The 17,254-nt window shown below is 35.5% G+C and overlaps 1 protein-coding gene across 1 annotated transcript in view; it reads right to left on the minus strand.

The window, feature by feature from the left end:
• PREX2 (phosphatidylinositol-3,4,5-trisphosphate dependent Rac exchange factor 2) overlaps positions 1-17,254 on the minus strand; it is a gene marked incomplete at its 5' end in the record, with an annotated part of 190,631 nt that overhangs the window by 58,513 nt on the left and 114,864 nt on the right. Inside the window, one exon of the mRNA XM_032848425.1 lies at positions 14,782-14,896. Coding sequence (XP_032704316.1) covers positions 14,782-14,896 — 115 coding nt within the window. The remainder of the gene's footprint in view (positions 1-14,781; positions 14,897-17,254) is intronic.

Raw genomic sequence — 17,254 nt, forward strand, 5'->3', positions numbered from 1 at the left:
AAATGTGGTCTGAAGACTAAAGTAAATAATTTGTCAAGAAAAAGTTAGAAATTGTGTAACAATTTACATGGTATCAACATCCAAAGCATTTAAAAGCACTTGTTTTATTGAACAAGGTATAGACCAGTACAGTGCAGTAAGTCACATGTGCTGTGAGTCACAAAACAATCATGCACAGGAGGGCCCCACTGAACTAAGTGATATTTGAAGGTTAGTTGGTCAGTTATGAACCAAAAGTGTATAAAAATTGAATGCAAACATAGGAATTTGTTTTTATTTAAAACCCATCACCTCTACAGTCATTTTATTTATTAATCAGAATTTTTTAAATTGATGGTTTAACATCATCTAAATTAGAAAAATAAAACTGGTAATATTTATCCATAATTTATAGGTGACAATATAATTTCATTGGATTTTTGTTAAGAAATTGCTCTTGACTTTTTCCCTCCCTTCCCATCAACATATCTCAGTAAGATTTGTTTTCTTCTAGTATATGAGATATTAAAATAGGCATGGAGAGAGTTTAAGTGTACATCTCCCCCTGCAAACTATACTGACATCCTGACCTAGATAAGTTACTAAGCAAGAAACTAGCTCATTTCTCCTATTAAAAGCTTTAAATATTGGTATACACAGTGTTGTTCAAAGTATACATAAAGAATTGAATATGGGGAATCACAATTTCATTCATAATTTGTATTTATTTACTTATTTAAAAAATATTTACTTATTTTATTTAGAGAGAGAGTAGGGAGGAAAAGGAGAAGGAGAGAGAGAATCTCAAGCAGACTCCCCACTGAGCACAGAGCCTGATGCAGGGCTCAATCTCACAACCCTGAGATCAGGACCTGAGCTGAAATTAAAGTTGGAAGCTTAACTGCCTGAGTCACCCAGTCATCCCTCATAAATTTTATCTTTGAGTGCAGAATAACATGAATGGCTTTAATGACAATCTTTCATTAATTGCCTAAAGAATCTGGTAGTATTCATGATGCGGCGAAGCAGAGCTAAATGCCATTATGTTCCATTTAGCTTTTATTTCCACAGTGTATAAAAAAGTTCCTGCTCCTAGTTCTCTCATTTAAGGTGCTTCGAAGTGTTCTGCTACCTTATCCATAGTGGAGCTGGGCAGCCATCTTTTCTGCCTTTGGGCTAAATCCAGGACTGGAAGCACAGTGAGGGCTATACATCCTCTGGATAGTTTTCCACCATCATCTCTTATCCTCTTAGCTTTCTGGTATGAAATCAAACGCAGTATCTGGCTTATTCTCAGGATTATTTCTGTGCACAAATAAGGATCTTCTAGCTCCATTTTGCATAGTTTTTTAGGCAAGTTCCCTCTCTGTCTCACTGGAAGATAGTTCCCCATTGCCACTGGGCAATGAGGTCAGCTGTCCCAACACACAAAAATCTTGGAGAAACCAATGTGTTTTCTTCCACGAAAACCCATCTTCAGATACAAGTTTTCATGATTTGTTACTCTTCACATTAAGCAAATATTGAAGATTGTACGCACCTCCTCTCAGCTAATACTCACAGCAGCTTATGAAGCATCACTAGCTCCAGTGGACAAATAAGGAAATCAAAGCTCACAGTAAGAGCGGGGAATGGAATCCAGGTTTGACTGACTCTCCATCCTCTGGTGTAATAATGAAGCAGGCAATTCCAGATCAATAGCGGTTTGTTTCTTCTTATTCATTTTACTGTAGAAATTGCATATTTACAAACTAACTGAAATTTTTTCCCCTGACCTAAATCCACCTGGTCTGTTAAGAATGTTTCTGCTTTTTCTCATTTGGCCCATAAGAAATGCTATGAATGTCATTAGATCTACTAAAAATGCTTCTCCATAAGACTAGGAAGGGATTTGTTCATCTATTATCCTCCATTGTGTTTTCTAAATGTGTCTAATTTTACATCTGAGTTCACTAATATCTCAAGTAGGTGAAGTTCAAAGCTTTCACAAACTGAAGCACATCTAAGAGGCTTTTAACTTACTAATGTATACATAATTATATAAAATATGCTATGAATGGAATAGAACTGTGGGCTTTTAATCTTACATGACTAAAATATTAATATTTGAATAGGCAAAGGAAAATATTCTAAGTTAGGTATTATTCTATCCTAAGTTGAGTATTATCCTATTTAATATTTAATTATAATGTATCATTACATAATTTTAATTATATAGTATTATATGTAATGTTACATGGTACATATTTCAATACTTAATTTTGGAATTTGATGCAAAGAACATGGCTGATAATCCATTTTGATGCCTTTTAAAATGTATGCAGATGATTTCTCCTTCTCTGACAGTGTGTAATACGCGGTGCATTCATTACAAGGACAAAAATACATTAGTGAGTTTGATTCACAGCCAAACTCTAGAGAGATACTTTCTTTTGTTTTCAAGTAACAGTGAGATTCAACAATTTTAGTCCCTTTTGCCTTTTTCTTCTGCTCTGGTCTTTGTCAGATCTTCTTCTCTAGTTCTACAGCTGTGGAAACCTCCCTTTTCAGAGAAAACAAACCAGAATTCTTCTGTGTCCTTTAAAACACTTCAGAATTCTCCTTTTTTTCAAAGAAGATTTCACGTGTTTGTGTTGTATGCAACTATTCTTCCATAGTAAGTAATTAAAATTCCATTAAATCATTTTCCCAAGCCACACCCAGGATTACGGGGATCATTTGTTACTTTGGAGAAGCAGTGGAACACTGTAACAAAAGCATACATTTTAGAGCTGTAAATAAGTTTGAGCCTTTGCCCCTCATTGCCAGTTGCCTGACTTGGAGCAATTCACTTCACCTCTCTGTATATGTGGCACTATCACCTGGGAAATCTCATGTATGATTTTGGTTTCATCTATTTACCTCTCCAGCCTACTGGATAGAGCCTCCTGAATGTAAATGCTCCATCTGAAATCCAGTTCAATTCCGTATGTTGCCACTCATCCTGAAGACCCTTCTTCTCTTGTTCCCTCACTATATCAGACAATGATCCAGGTGTCCAATCCAGTGGGTCTCCTTTTCCCTCCATATGTATTCAATGAGGGAGACTTTCCAGATATTTCTAAAATCTATGCCTTCTTCTCCATCTTCATTTTTGTCTTCTCAGGGTTATTATCTCTTGCCAGAATGATCTTAGTAGCTTCCTAACCAGTCTCTCTGACTCTAGTCTTGTTCTCACCCCTAATTTGCCCCCACTGGTATCACCAAAGTGCTCAGTTTAAAATGCAAACTTCCCTCCCCCAACCCCGGCACTGTGGCCCCCTCCTGCCCACCACCCCTGTTTCCTTTTTGCCCACCTCCTGTATTGCCCTATGTGTTTCTGCAGGTCTTTGCTCATAATGTTCCCTCCTCATGAGATAGCTTCTCTCCCCTTCTTCTCCTGGCCCACTGGCCTTCATGTGTCAGAGCATCCCATCCTGAGCTCCTCGGTCTTCCCTAGGTGTTCTTCTTCTGTGTTTCTGGGCATCCTGTTACCTCCACCATGGTGTTAGTAGGGTATTTTGAAATAGCTTGTTTACCACATTCACTCTTCCTCTCCTTTCAGATTCTCAAGGACGTACTGCCTGATTCATCTCTGTATTTCCCATGCTATATCACATTCCTGCATTTGCATATAAGGGTGCAATAAATATTGTTGAACCATGAAGAACATACTCAAAACAGAATGGGAATGGCTAGGAAGATTCTTTCATCATTGACATTATAAGTCCATACCATTCTCCAAATATTATGTTGAAGTCATCATGACGTAGGTCAGGAACCCATTGCTGTTTATATTGTTTCCTAGCTGGGTTACCTCAGCTTTTGACACATACAAACATTTATTAGTCATCTATTAACAGATAACTTATCAGCAATGATAAAAGAAAAATACAAGGGAAAAAGAGAAACAGAAACACATAAAAAGAATAAAATGCATGATGTGATAAATGTTCGAGGTGTACAAGGAAATATAAAGAAAAAGACTAATTTATGGGAGCTGGTGAGACCTTTTGGGGCATGAATTTGGGGGTGTGTCAGGAAAAATGGAGAAGAAATGGCCAAAACAGCTTAGCTAATTAGAGTCATTCTGGCTGAAACTACCAAAAACCAAGCAAAAATATATTTGATTTTCTTCCTGTATGACCGACAGAATGACACAAACTTGAATCTATAGAAGACAGAACTTTGCCCTCAGTTGAAGTTGGGTGGTCCATGTTACTAGACAGCTAATTTTATAAACATAATGTTCTGTGCTTCACACAAATAATGATCTTTAGTGAATCTACCTAAAATTCTTTTAAGTCATGGTTATGTCTTTTGAATCAAAAGTTCTAGACCCAAGCTAAATTTCCTGACTGGTATTGGGGCAAAGTTTCCACGGTACATCTGACAGACAAAAGAAGTTTGAAATGTCAGCAAAAAGGCAATGAACAAAAGGAATAGGAAACAATTCACAGAAGAGCTTGACTAAGATGACTTGAATATAATTTTTTAAGACTGTCCTTGTGATGAGCTAGAAACGTCAGCAGAGTTAAAAATAAAAATCAATCTTGCTTCCATAAGCACTGACAATTTTTCCTCACAGAGTATATTTCCCTGATTCTTCAGGGTATGCTTTGTGACACTTCTAGCTCTCATTTATTCCAAAGGAAATTCTAAGGAAAAAGAACTTTGATCTTCCCTTTGCTTTGATGAAAACAATAGCTTTTTTTTTTTTTTACTTTGAGATAGAGGCAATTTTCTTCAAAGGTTTTTTCTTCTCTTTAAAAGATGATTTTGTTTTATCCTTCTGCTTTCACTACTAACCTGCATCTTTTTAATTAATATTTTTATTAACATATGATGCATTATTTGCCCCAAGGGTACAGGTCTGTGAATTGTTGGCCTTACACATTTCACAGCACTCACCATATCACATACCCTCCCCAATGTCCATAACCCAACTACACTCTCCATACCAATTCCTCCTACAGAAACCCTCAGTTTCTTTTGTGAGATTAACAGTCTCCCGGGTGGCTCAGGTCATGATCTCAGGCTCCTGGGATCAGGCCCTACATCTGGCTCTCTGCTCAGTGGGGAGCCTGCTTCCCCACCCCCTCTCTCTGCCTGCCTGTCTGCCTACTTATGATCTCTGTTTGTCAAATAAATAAATAAATAAATAAATAAATACATAAATAAATCTTAAAAAAAAAAAAGAGTCTCTTATGGTTTGTGTCCCTCCCGATCCCATCTTGTTTCATTTTTTCCTTCCCTACCCTGTAAACCTCCCACCCTGCCTCTCAAATTCCTCATATCAGGGAGATAAAAGATTGTTTTAAAGATGATCTGCTTCTCCTTGTCAGTCAGAATATCTATTCATCCTTGATAAATATTATCACAATGAAAGATTTATCACAAAAATGTGAAAACACATAATTTGAATCTCATTTGCTGTCCTTATTTAAAACCTGCATTAAAAATTCCCTTAAAGTAACATAAAAATAAATATTAGACATAATTACAGCTTCTCAAGAACAAATGAATTCATCTGAATGCAGACAAGAGTAAGTACAGTCCAGATAAATTAAAGACTACATGCATAAATGTATATGCAGCCACATCTCAGTCTCAGAAAGCAATGATGGCAACGTTTGATAGAATTACAGTATTTCTCAAATAAAGAAGAGATATGTTATTCTGAAAGTGTCATTATAATTTCAACTTCATCGGATCTTGTCCCATGTGAAATTTATGAACCTTGGCTCCACTGATAATTTTCTTGAGAGAGAGGTATCCAACAGAGTCAGCATCTGTACCCTTCAAATAGGACTTAATCTTCTGGATATAAAAAGAAGTAGCCTGGATACTGGAATAAATTCAATAAAATGCTAATAGCACAAAAATAGAAGAATCATTACATTGCAACTAACCTGATTTCCAATTCAATTCAACTATTTTTATGGTACTTACTACATACCAAGCACAGTGGAGAACTAGGGTCTGGTTGGCCTCATATGTACTGAGCAAGACAGGTAAATAACACTCAAGTCCAAGTAAAACAAGTGAAATCAAAGAAATTATTAAGTCTTAAAAAAGAAAGTGATTAATTTCAGCTGAGGCTATAACTGAAGGCTTCCTGCAGGAAGATAAATTTGAGATGGATCTTAAATAATTATACTCTTTCAGCACATGGAAAGAGCTGAAGCATGCCCTGGGTGACAGCTGGCTTAAAGAAATTGAGGAAGAACTGTTAGTGAAGGAAGTATGGGAGGGATTCTGTTAACACATCTGTCTCACGCCCCTCTTCCTCTTGAATTCTAGTCAACACACACTTTAAAATTTCTCCTTCCCCCTTTAGGATTTTTACACATGCTCTTCCCTCTGCTAGGAAACACCCCTTCTGCACACCTTCATCTGCCATTCCCTGTCCCTTAAACACTGCAAGCCCATGCAAGCCCATCTCCTTTAGATCTCTGCATAAATGTCACTCCCTCAAAGCATTCATTCCCAAAACCTTCAACAGTCTTCCCATCCCACCCCCAATTAAGATTGATTCCCTTCTTACACACCTACATAGTACCTTACACATTCTCTACATACATTTTTCACATATTGCTGTAAATTATTAGTAAAATTTTTGTTTAATATTTATCATAACCCACAGGCAAAATTTTCCTGTGTGACAGCATCATCTTGTGTATTGCAATGGCCCCAATGTGAAGCGCGATCCCTGGTGTTTGGTGAGCATGCAGGGTTTATTTCTCTTTTTCTTTTTTTTATTTAAACTTTATTTTTCCAGTGTTCCAAGATTCATTGTTTATGCATCACACCCAGTGCTCCATGCAATACGTGCCCTCCATAATACCTACCACCAGGTAGGTATTACCTACCCCTCACCCCCCTCCAAAACCCTCAGTTTGTTTCCCAGAGTGAATAAATATCAGTATCCAGCAGTTCCTTTAGATTTACACTGTGTGAGAATTTGGCACTTAAGTATAACTTGTATTCTGTAAATGTTAAATCCTTTATATAATTCATGTATAGAAAAGGATTCGAAAAATTTTTAAGCCTTATAAATGAATTCAAGTTTTTTGTAGACTTAGATGTTTTTCTCTTGCTATTGAAGAATCACTTCTAATATAAAACAAAATTTACAACCTGGAAACTCTGTGTTCCTGGTTTGAAAACAGAAAGAGATTGAATATACACATTGAGTTTACAGCTTGTCTTACAGAAACAGAAATATGGATGCATCTTAAAATATTAAAAAAAATGAAACTCAGCTGAAGGACAGAATGAGAAACAAACATAAAACTGCTACAGAGGAGATAAATATGCATCTGGAATGTTTACAGTTAATTAAAAAAATCGCATCATTTAATAACTCAAAAAGCTGCAGCTTTATAAAGAAAACAATTGGAGGACAAAGGCATTATTTATATTCTATTTAATGTTCTCTCTGTCTCTTTCTATCTCCTTCTCCCTCTCTTATTGTCTCTCTCTCTCAGATTTCATTAAATCCATCCTCTTGTTGATTTAAGGTAGCTTTCACAGTTCCTCATCAATAGAACAACCAAAATATGCCATTTCAAGCTTGGACATACTGTTTGCCATCCAAGTAAGGACTAGAAAAGAGTATTTTTATGGACTGAAGACTCTGAGGGAAGACAGAAACAGGAGTGGGGGTATGATCTCACGAGAGGAGACGGATGCAAAGGCTCAGGTCCTGGTGTTCTATTTTTCTCATGCTGTTTGATAGCTGTACTTAAAGACAAAAAATGGCAGTGAGTCCATGCTACCCTTGATATCTATCTTATGCCAGGAGAACATAGTCACTGACATTTCTCTTCCTCAGAAGTAGAAAGAGATGACACATTTCATGGAGGTGCTATCATGGGAATACCCAAACACAGGCATACTTCTGGCCAGACATTTCTCAGTTGAAAAAATCGTTCAAAATATACGCCTCTGAGATTGGTATCTGTATAGCATTTCTTGTTAACAAAGATAAGATTTCCATCTTCCTTCTGCTTGTTATATAAACTACATTTTGGCTTTTAAAAAACTTTCTTTAAAGAAAATTCTGTATTCACAAGGGTATACCTTAAGAGAATATATGCTTTGAATATTTTATTGGTTTATTTCTGTAAAGAGATGGATTTATATTTAGATATCCAAAATTATAAACCCTAAAAAATTCAGTATGAAGTTACCACTTCACAAAAATAATAAATGATCTCAATAACTAATATACAACTTGCTGCCTTTAATTTTTCTGTTATATTTTACTGTTGACTTTATACAGAAAATAATATTTAAAAAATAACCATCTAGACCCCTCAAACTGAAAGGAGTATTTTAATACACAGGATACTGTTCTCATTTACATTATATTTTGTCTCACTGATCACCATGCAGTGTTATTTTTTTGCCAATAAGCAGGATACATTAAAATCAAAGGGTGTGGTAATGATAAATTACAACCATGTAGGTCAGGAAAAAATGATGCTAATGGGAAAGATGGCTCATGGCCAGAGGGAATAAAAAGGAAAGCCTGAGGTAGAAGATAGAGAATAAAATTGCATGAGGATGGTGAAGGTAGGGAATAAGAATGCCCCTTCTCCTAAATTTCTGGATTAGAATTTCTGAGTTAAACACTTGACAAGCAATTACTTTTTTTTTCCTTCTCCAAATTTTTATTTAAGTTCCAGTTAATTAATATACAGTGTAATATTAATTTCAAGTATAGAATTTAATGATTCATCACTTACATGCAATACCCAGTGCTCATCACAAATGCTCTCCTGAAAGCCCACAACCTTAACCCATCCCCCTGCCCATTTTCCTTGCAGTAACCATCAGTCTGTTCTCCAGAGTTAAGAACCTATTTCTTGGTTTGCCTCTTTTTTTCCCTGCTATGTTCATTTGTTTTGTTTCTTAAATTCCACATGTAAGTGAAATCATATGGCAGTTGTCTTTTTTGACTGACTTATTTCACTTAGCATAATACTCTCTAGCTCCAACCACATCATTGCAAATGGCAAGAGTTCATTCTTGTTTTTAACGGCTGAGTAATATTCCATTGAATATATATACCACATCTTTACCCATTCATTGGTCAATGGACATTTGGGCTCTTTCCATAATTTGGCTATTGTTGGTAATGGTGCAATACACATTAGAGTGCATGTATCCTTTTGAATAAATATTTTTGTTTCCTTTGGGTAAATACTTAGTAATGCAATTGCTGGATCATAACATAGTTCTATTTTTAACTTTTTGAGGAACTGTCATACTTTTTTCCAGAGCGGCTGCACCAGTTTTGCATTCTTACCAAGAATGTAAGAGGTTCCCCTTTCTCCACATCCTTGCCAATATCTTGTTTTCTGTGTTGTTAATTTTAGCCATTCTGACTGGAGAGAGGTGATATCTCATTGTAGTTTTGATTTGTATTTCCCTGATGATAAGTGATGCTGAGCATCTTCTCATGTGTCTATTAACCATCTGTATGTCTTCTTTGGAGAAATGTCTATTCATGTCTTCTGCCCATTTCTTGATTGGATTATTTGGTTTTTTTTTGGGGGGGGGTTGAGTTTCTAAGTTCTAATACTAACACTTTATCAGATATGTCATTTGTAAATAACTTCTCCCATTTCATCAGTTGCCTCACTGAATTTGAGGAAGCATAGAAGACATCAGGGAAACCCTTCCATGGTATTATTTCTTAATAATCAAGAACTTTGTCTGATTTGGCATAGGATGATATATTTTAGGCAGAGCTGTTAAACATTTCTGCTGGCTGAAACTCGTTCATTGGGGGTAACAGCTAAACCAGAGTGTCTTCAGGCAACCAGTGTCAGGGCTATGATGCATATGGCAAAGACTCCCCAGCTGTACTGCAGGGTCTGTATTTCGACAGAGACTGAAAGAGGAGTTGTCAGACCAGCCAGCTGGTCTCAGATCACTTAATGAAAACTTTAGCCATTTTGGGTGTTATTTGCAGTAGAAGATACAAATGGACAATGTGTAAGATACAAATGGACAACAATAATTTAACAAAAACTTTCCAATAGCTTCTGCATTGTACTTACAATAAAATCTATACCACCTATAATGGCCTACAGCCCTATATAACCAAGTGTCTACAAATATCTCTCAACATGCATTATCCTTAATGTCTAGAATCCTCTTGGCCTTCTTCGTCTTCCTTAAAAATGATAAGCTTATTCTCGTGATTTATGTACATCAGTTCACTGTTTTGGGAAAGAACTTCCCCCCAATTTTGGCAAGGCTGTCTCCTTTTGATTCAGTCTTTTCTCCAAATACCACTTAATAATTAAGTCATTGCTAACCACCTCCTCTAAATAACCAGTCTACTGGTATGATAACTTGTTTTAGTTTTTCTTCATTGCACTTTTCACCATCTACAATAATTTGTTTATAGATTTATTTATTTGTTCTTTCCCTGTTTTTCTAAATTTCATAGAAATGGAAAATTCATGAGCACACTGAATCAATGAATAACTGATGGTCCAAAATCAGGGCAATTGGGAGCACTTGGCAGTATCTGACACTTTAGTAACAGATAACATATTTTTAGTATATTATGTTCACTCCAGTAACTAAGATGGCCTAACATAGTACAAAAAGTATAGACTCTAAAGAGAAAAAAGTCTGTAATTTAAATCCTGGTTTTACTACTTATTACCTGGGTAAATTTGTGTAAGTTTCCCTTCAAGTGGAGATGATAATATAAAACTCACTGGTTTGTTAAATAATCCAGATTACTCGCCTAGCATTATGACTGACTTGATATGTTCTTAAAAACTGATAGATATTATAACTGTCATCATCTTTTAAGTAGCAAATTATTTCCAACTATTTGCTGTTCTGGAGAAATCTCTATAACTAGAATGGAATCCATTGTTCCCTCTTGTCCAGCATCCTTACTTTGCACTTTTTGTGATAGCCCATTGATCTGTGGTGCTAAGCCTACCCAAGAATGGGCTCATGACTTGGATCAGGCTAATGAGTGCCTCCTCAGGTCTTTTGCTGGAACTCTCCATGGAGGGGTAATGGGGTTAGACACTTTCTCTTCTTTGAATCCAACACTGGTCTTCACTGACCATCTCTACTCAAATGTGAAACAACCTTGCCTGAAAATGAATCCCACAGAGAGGAAAGCAGTACCAAGTGACAGGGAAAGAAAGAGATTCTTGACGTCCATACCCTCGGATCCAACTTTGCCTAATGCAGACACACCCCTGGATATACATGTTATATATGCTTTGAGTTTGGTTTCTGAAATTTGTAATCTAAAGAATGTTTTCTATTAAAACACTAGTTCATTTATTTACATTTTTTAGTCTCTTTTAAGGCTGAATGGCTAAGAAGGCCTTTTCTGAGGTCTAATTAGCAAATAAATTGACATCCAGAATGAAGTGGTTTTCTGTGAAAGTGTTAAAAAAACAAAAAAACCAAAAACCAACTCTGGGCTATGAGGAGCTAGAGACACCTGAGAGCTATTTTTCTACAATGGATAGTAAAAGGCCCTTTAAAGAAATGGTCACTGTTGGCCTGTAGCCCCTCAGACCAAGAACAGACGACCTAAAAGCAGTTTCAGAATATTTGTGGTTACACAGTAACAGGATAAATTAAGGAAGAAATTAACACCCTTATTCAAGAAGTAAGCAGGAAGAAAGGCATTACTGGAAGTAAAGAGGAAAATAATTGTCTTCCTGTGTAAAGGAAATTAAATATGCAACAAGTAGGATATAGAACAGCTAATTACTGACAAGGATACTAATTTTTACTGAGGAGTTTATTGCTTTTCAAAATATTTCTCCGGAAAAGATACATTAAAATGTTTTCTTATGTGAAGAAGATAGCATGCATTAGTATAATGCCGTTTTTTCTTAATAAAGAATCTTAAACATCTTATCAGGTATCTGTTATATATGAGTATCTATTATATTTCTGCTTTAAAAAATATCCAGGGGTGTGAATGCTAGGTTACATCCCTATTTCTGTTATACCTAAATAATTTGATGCAATTGATTATACATTTTGGAGAATATCTTATGCAAAATACTTTGATAGACACCACAGGAAACACCAAGATAAAAGTATTCCTCATCTTTTTTTTTTTTTTTTGAAGTATCCCTCATCTTAAGGAGCTTATCATAGAATAAAGAAGATGAGAAATCGGTACACATAACTGTATCCTCAGGGAGAAAAGCTAAATTCTGTAGTAGCCATAAATGAAGTAAAATGAGAGACTGGCAGAGTGATTGGACATTCACTTAGCCTAGTGCAGTGGCTCTGAAATTTGAGCATGCATGAGAACCACCTGGAAGGCTTGTTACAATACAGATTGCTGGGCTCACCCCAGAGTTTTTTTTGTTTTTTTTTTTTTTTTTAAGAAGTTTGCAGATGGCATTGACCTGCTAGTCTGGGGATCATCCTTTAAGAGCTCCAGGATCTAGGGAATTGATTTGCAATACGTGCCACACATCAGAATCTTCTAGGGGACTTCTAGAGAACCTAATGGATTCTTTTTAAATTACTTACAGATTTTAGCTTTTATTTTTAAAAGAAAAAATGTTCTTGTTCTACCCTAAGCCTTAATTCAAAAGTACTATTGTGACATTTTCGGTTTGCCCACCGTATGGGTAAACTCCGAAGATAAATTAATTCCTAAAATTCTTGATATGGGGAGATTTTGCTTCTTGTATCTCATCCCAGCCCAATAGTAAAAGAAAAATATTTTATGAAGAAGACTATACGAGAGCTGGACACTGAATCATATGAATAGTACTTTTATAAACTGCTGGAGAGAAAGGACATGGATGCTAGGTGGACAGTGAAAAGTCATGGGTGAAGGAAACTATGGTGCATGACTAGAAATGAGAGTAGAGCATGGCTGGAGCATAGGTGGAGAAAAGAAATCTCAGATCAAGTCATTAGAAATCTTTTTTTTTTTTTTTAAAGAGTCATTTATTTATTTGTTTCAGAGAGAGTGTGGGCGTGCACATGAGAGCGTGAGTGGAAAGAGGTGGGGTAGAGGGACTGGGAGAAAGCAGACTCCCCACTGAGTGATGAGGGAGGGACAGGAGGGGGGGGTTCCCAACCCAGGACCCTGAAATCATGACCTGAACTAAAATAAAAAATCCGAGGCTTAACAGATTGAGCCAGCCAGGTGGCCCCAAGTCCTGAAAAATTCTGACTGCCATGCTAAGAAGGTCTTGCTCCCTTTTGGGGCAATAAGAAATCACCATATCCTGTGAGCCAGAGAGTGACATAGTAAGATATGACTTAAAATTATTATCTGGAAGCAAAATCCTGAGTAGTCTAAAACAACACTGGGTGGTACCGACAGGAGATGGTTAGGATGTGACAGCAGTGGTCTAGACTTTTTGACCATTTAGACCAATGGTCAAACTGGGCTCTGGGAATGTGTTCTCAGGGCCCATGTGTTCTATACAAATGTTTTAATTTTGTGTCTTTATTTCAAAGATAGCCTAAGAATGTATTTGATCAGTTAACAAAAGCCAAGGTTGTCTTTTGTGATGATGGTCTTCAACTGAAGATTTTCACAAGACTGAGCTTAAGCTTTTTTAGTCAGTGTTTCTTAGTCAGTGGACACACTAAGAATTCAAGATTAACTTTTTGGTTTTCCCTGTGAAAGAAGTCAGTACATTATATATCTTTGGGAAATACTGATCTGGACTAGTAATAAAATGGGCATAGTCCAAGAGACATTTTAGTCAGATTCATCAGGATCTCGAACCGACATTTTAGGAGGAAGAGAAAATGGGAAATCAAATAGATATTGGGGGCTTTGAGCCTGAGAGCTTCACAAGTGATGAAATGGTGGAACAGAATAAAACGTGAAGGAAAAGGGACAGGTTTGTGTGAGGCAGGAGGAGAAAGACAAAGCATCCATAGTGAAAGAAAGCCTATTGGTCACAACTATGAGATCCAGCACTTCCCCATATACAGGAATTTTAGTAATTAATTTATACTCAGAGTTTAGTCATATTGTGGACAAATCTGACAAATGTCACAATAGTTAATTTTGAATTATTAAGGCTTAAGGTAGAACGAGAACATTTTTCTTTTAAAAATAGAAACTATAAACTGTAAGTAATTTAAAAAGATGACCTCCTTACAGAATAATTCATAAGGTAGGAGGGAGATATATATGCTAATAATTTGTCAAAAATTAAAACTTTGAATTATAAGACATTTCCCTTTCACTTACTGTTTATAATTTTCCCTGCCATGATCATTCTGCCAATACACTATCTTTAGAGAGAAAAAACAGCAAAATCCAAACATTAATGTATGTATTTGAAAGTAGATATTTTTCCAATACCAAGTACATGCTGTGTCATATCTTCTGTGTTAACCATATTCTTCTCTCTATGTCAAGGTGCCAGGTGTTTAATGGCACATAAAGGAACCTATTTTATTTATCCTTAAACCACCGTAACCTCTTGGGGATACCTAAAAAATATCCATGCTTTCTGTACCCCTGAAGATGGTGTAATAAATATTTAATTTTTGATCTTCTTCAGCAATTAAGACAATAGCACAAAAATTTTCAAACATTTTTTGTATTTTATTTTTAAAAAGTGTACTCATTAGAATATTTGAAATATTAAACCCTAAATAAAAAGACTTTGTATCAAAAAATATCATCATCCATCATTTAATAATGAGTATGTCAAAAACATAATTCATCTTGTCCCTGACAAAATATAAAAGCTTATTTTTTAAAAACATTAAACAATTACATACCTGAGCTTTTGGTTGTATTGTTTGACTTTTTCCAATGAGGCTGCATTTATCTGGGCTTGAAATTCTTCCACTGAAACATTGTCTCTATAATAATATCCTTCCATGCTTTCCAGTGCTGTGTAAAGAATTAAATGTTCTCTTTCACATGGTCTCGTAACTCAATTTCTCCACATTTAGTGTAATCTTATTGATTATTAATAAATGTATTTAAAACACTGAATATGACCACACATGCAAGAAACAATCTTTCACCAGTCCAGAAATAAATGGAAATCATTCCTCTGTTCTCAAAATAAATATCAAACATTTTGTGATTTTATCTAAGTAGGCAAAGGTAATTTCTAATTTAAACTGCCTTCTATTTTGGGGGCACCTGGGTGGCTCAGTGGGTTAAAGCCTCTGCCTTCAGCTCAGGTTATGATCCCAGGGTCCTGGGATTGAGCCCTGCATCAGGCTCTCTGCTCGGCGGGGAGCCTGCTTCCCTCTCTCTCTCTTTGCCTGCCTTTCTGCCTATTTGTGATCTCTGTCTGTCAAATAAATAAATAACATCTTTTAAAAAAATAAAAAATAAACTGTCTTCAATTTTTAATGTGTATATATACACATATACATACATATATTAGATATATACATATGTATGGGAGGAAGAACTGTGTATCAACATACATAAGAATAAAAAAGAATAAAAAAGTTGAAATTGCTGCTTTCCATGTATACATACATTCCCTTGTAGCCACAGTTAAATTATGAAATATGAGTGTAATAAATTTAAAGTATAATCTTAGAATATTACCCTTATTATAATTCTTAATTTAGTTGAAAATAAACAAGTATAAACATATATATATAACTTTCCATTAATTTTAAACATCTTTTGATTGAAATGGATTTCCTTCTTAACTAACATCTTTGGTTAAGTATTTCTTTTTCCTTCAAACTTTATGTGATGGTACTTTTAACCTTTTGGAGAGGAAATGAATTACATGAAAGTGCCTAGAAATACAAGATCTCTTATGGAGAGGTTGCCTGCAACAGGAATGGCAATGAAGCCTTTGGAAATGTAAATTATTTCCCCTTGAAATTACTGCCACTAATAAGTATCAATTTTCAGCAGACTATTTCAAAATTGATAAAAAAAATTAATCTTGTTTCAAAACTACTAAACGCAATAGCTTCTAAACTAATAAGTTTCTTCGAATTGACAGAAACTTCATTTTAGGCGCAAAAATAGAAAAGTCATTGTTAATTTTTTTATTATTTCCAGTTTTTATTTAAATTCCAGTTAGTTAACATATAGTGGTTTCAGGAGTAGAATTTGGTGATTCATCACTTACATAAAAGCACCCAGTGCTTATCACAAGCTCATTACTAATATTTGTTGTGCTGCTTTCTTAACTAGTCAGATTTCTGTAGCACTGAAGAAACAAACAACCTTTTAGAGTATTACTCAATTTGAAATAAAAAAATGGCATTGGCTTATAATTGAGAAAACCATTATGGAAAATTAGAGAGATGCTTTACTACATTTACTTCAGTACATGATATCAAATTTGTGGGTTTGTTTCAAGGATTGTTTGTTTATTCCTTATGACTTCTGCATTAATTAGCATATTTGCAACTGGTTTAGCAAGCTTCTGGTCCTGAATACATACAAGAAACAAAAGGAATTCTTCCTGATAAAACAATCCTCAAATAAATGCTACATTCACTTCCATTAATGAGCTGTTATTTGTGAGAGGCAAATATTCAGAGGATACAGTGTATCAATAGTCATCCTTCAATGTGAATTCCTCTTACTAGTTGTAAAGCTAATAATGAAAGTCCTTGCATTGGAGTAAAACCACCACTTCCACTCCTTAGGCATGTTAATTAAAATCCAGGGTCTTCAGGTTCCTCATTTGTGAAATGGAAAATAAGAGTACCTACTAATTATGATTCTTGGGAAATAATTAAATCAAATAACAGCATTAAGAGACCCATTACTATTCTTTCCATTTATTGAGTGTGTTTTTTACAGCCCAATGCCCTACAGGCATTATCTAATTCAATTTCCAGGAGATAAAGAATATGCCTAAGTCTGCTTAGCCAAACAGGAAGTTCTGGGAACTAAAAAGGAGAGTCGATACAAAGATACTTCAGTTTGTAATTTAAAATCATAAAGACCAAATAAATACCAGGAAGGAGCTATAGGGAAATCCGGGGTGAGGGTGGGGTGGGGATTGGGGTGGGGACAGACAGGAAAACACCTGGGGTCTAATTTTTATAAAAATCTTGTTGACCTAGTTTTGGCCAGAATATCCAGTCCTGCTCTAAAAGCTTGTTGCCATACAAAAACAAACTGACATTTTTATGACATTCCTTGACAATATTTCCAAATTAACAACAATTAAAATACAAATTACATAGAAATTTTTTTAAATGGGGAAAATGTCTAACAATCAGCAAAATGTATGGTGCATGTGTTGGGTTGTGA

The sequence above is a fragment of the Lontra canadensis genome, unplaced genomic scaffold, assembly GCF_010015895.1.
Source record: "Lontra canadensis isolate GAN:19392208 unplaced genomic scaffold, GSC_riverotter_1.0 scaffold203, whole genome shotgun sequence".
NCBI classification, from domain to species: domain Eukaryota; kingdom Metazoa; phylum Chordata; class Mammalia; order Carnivora; family Mustelidae; genus Lontra; species Lontra canadensis.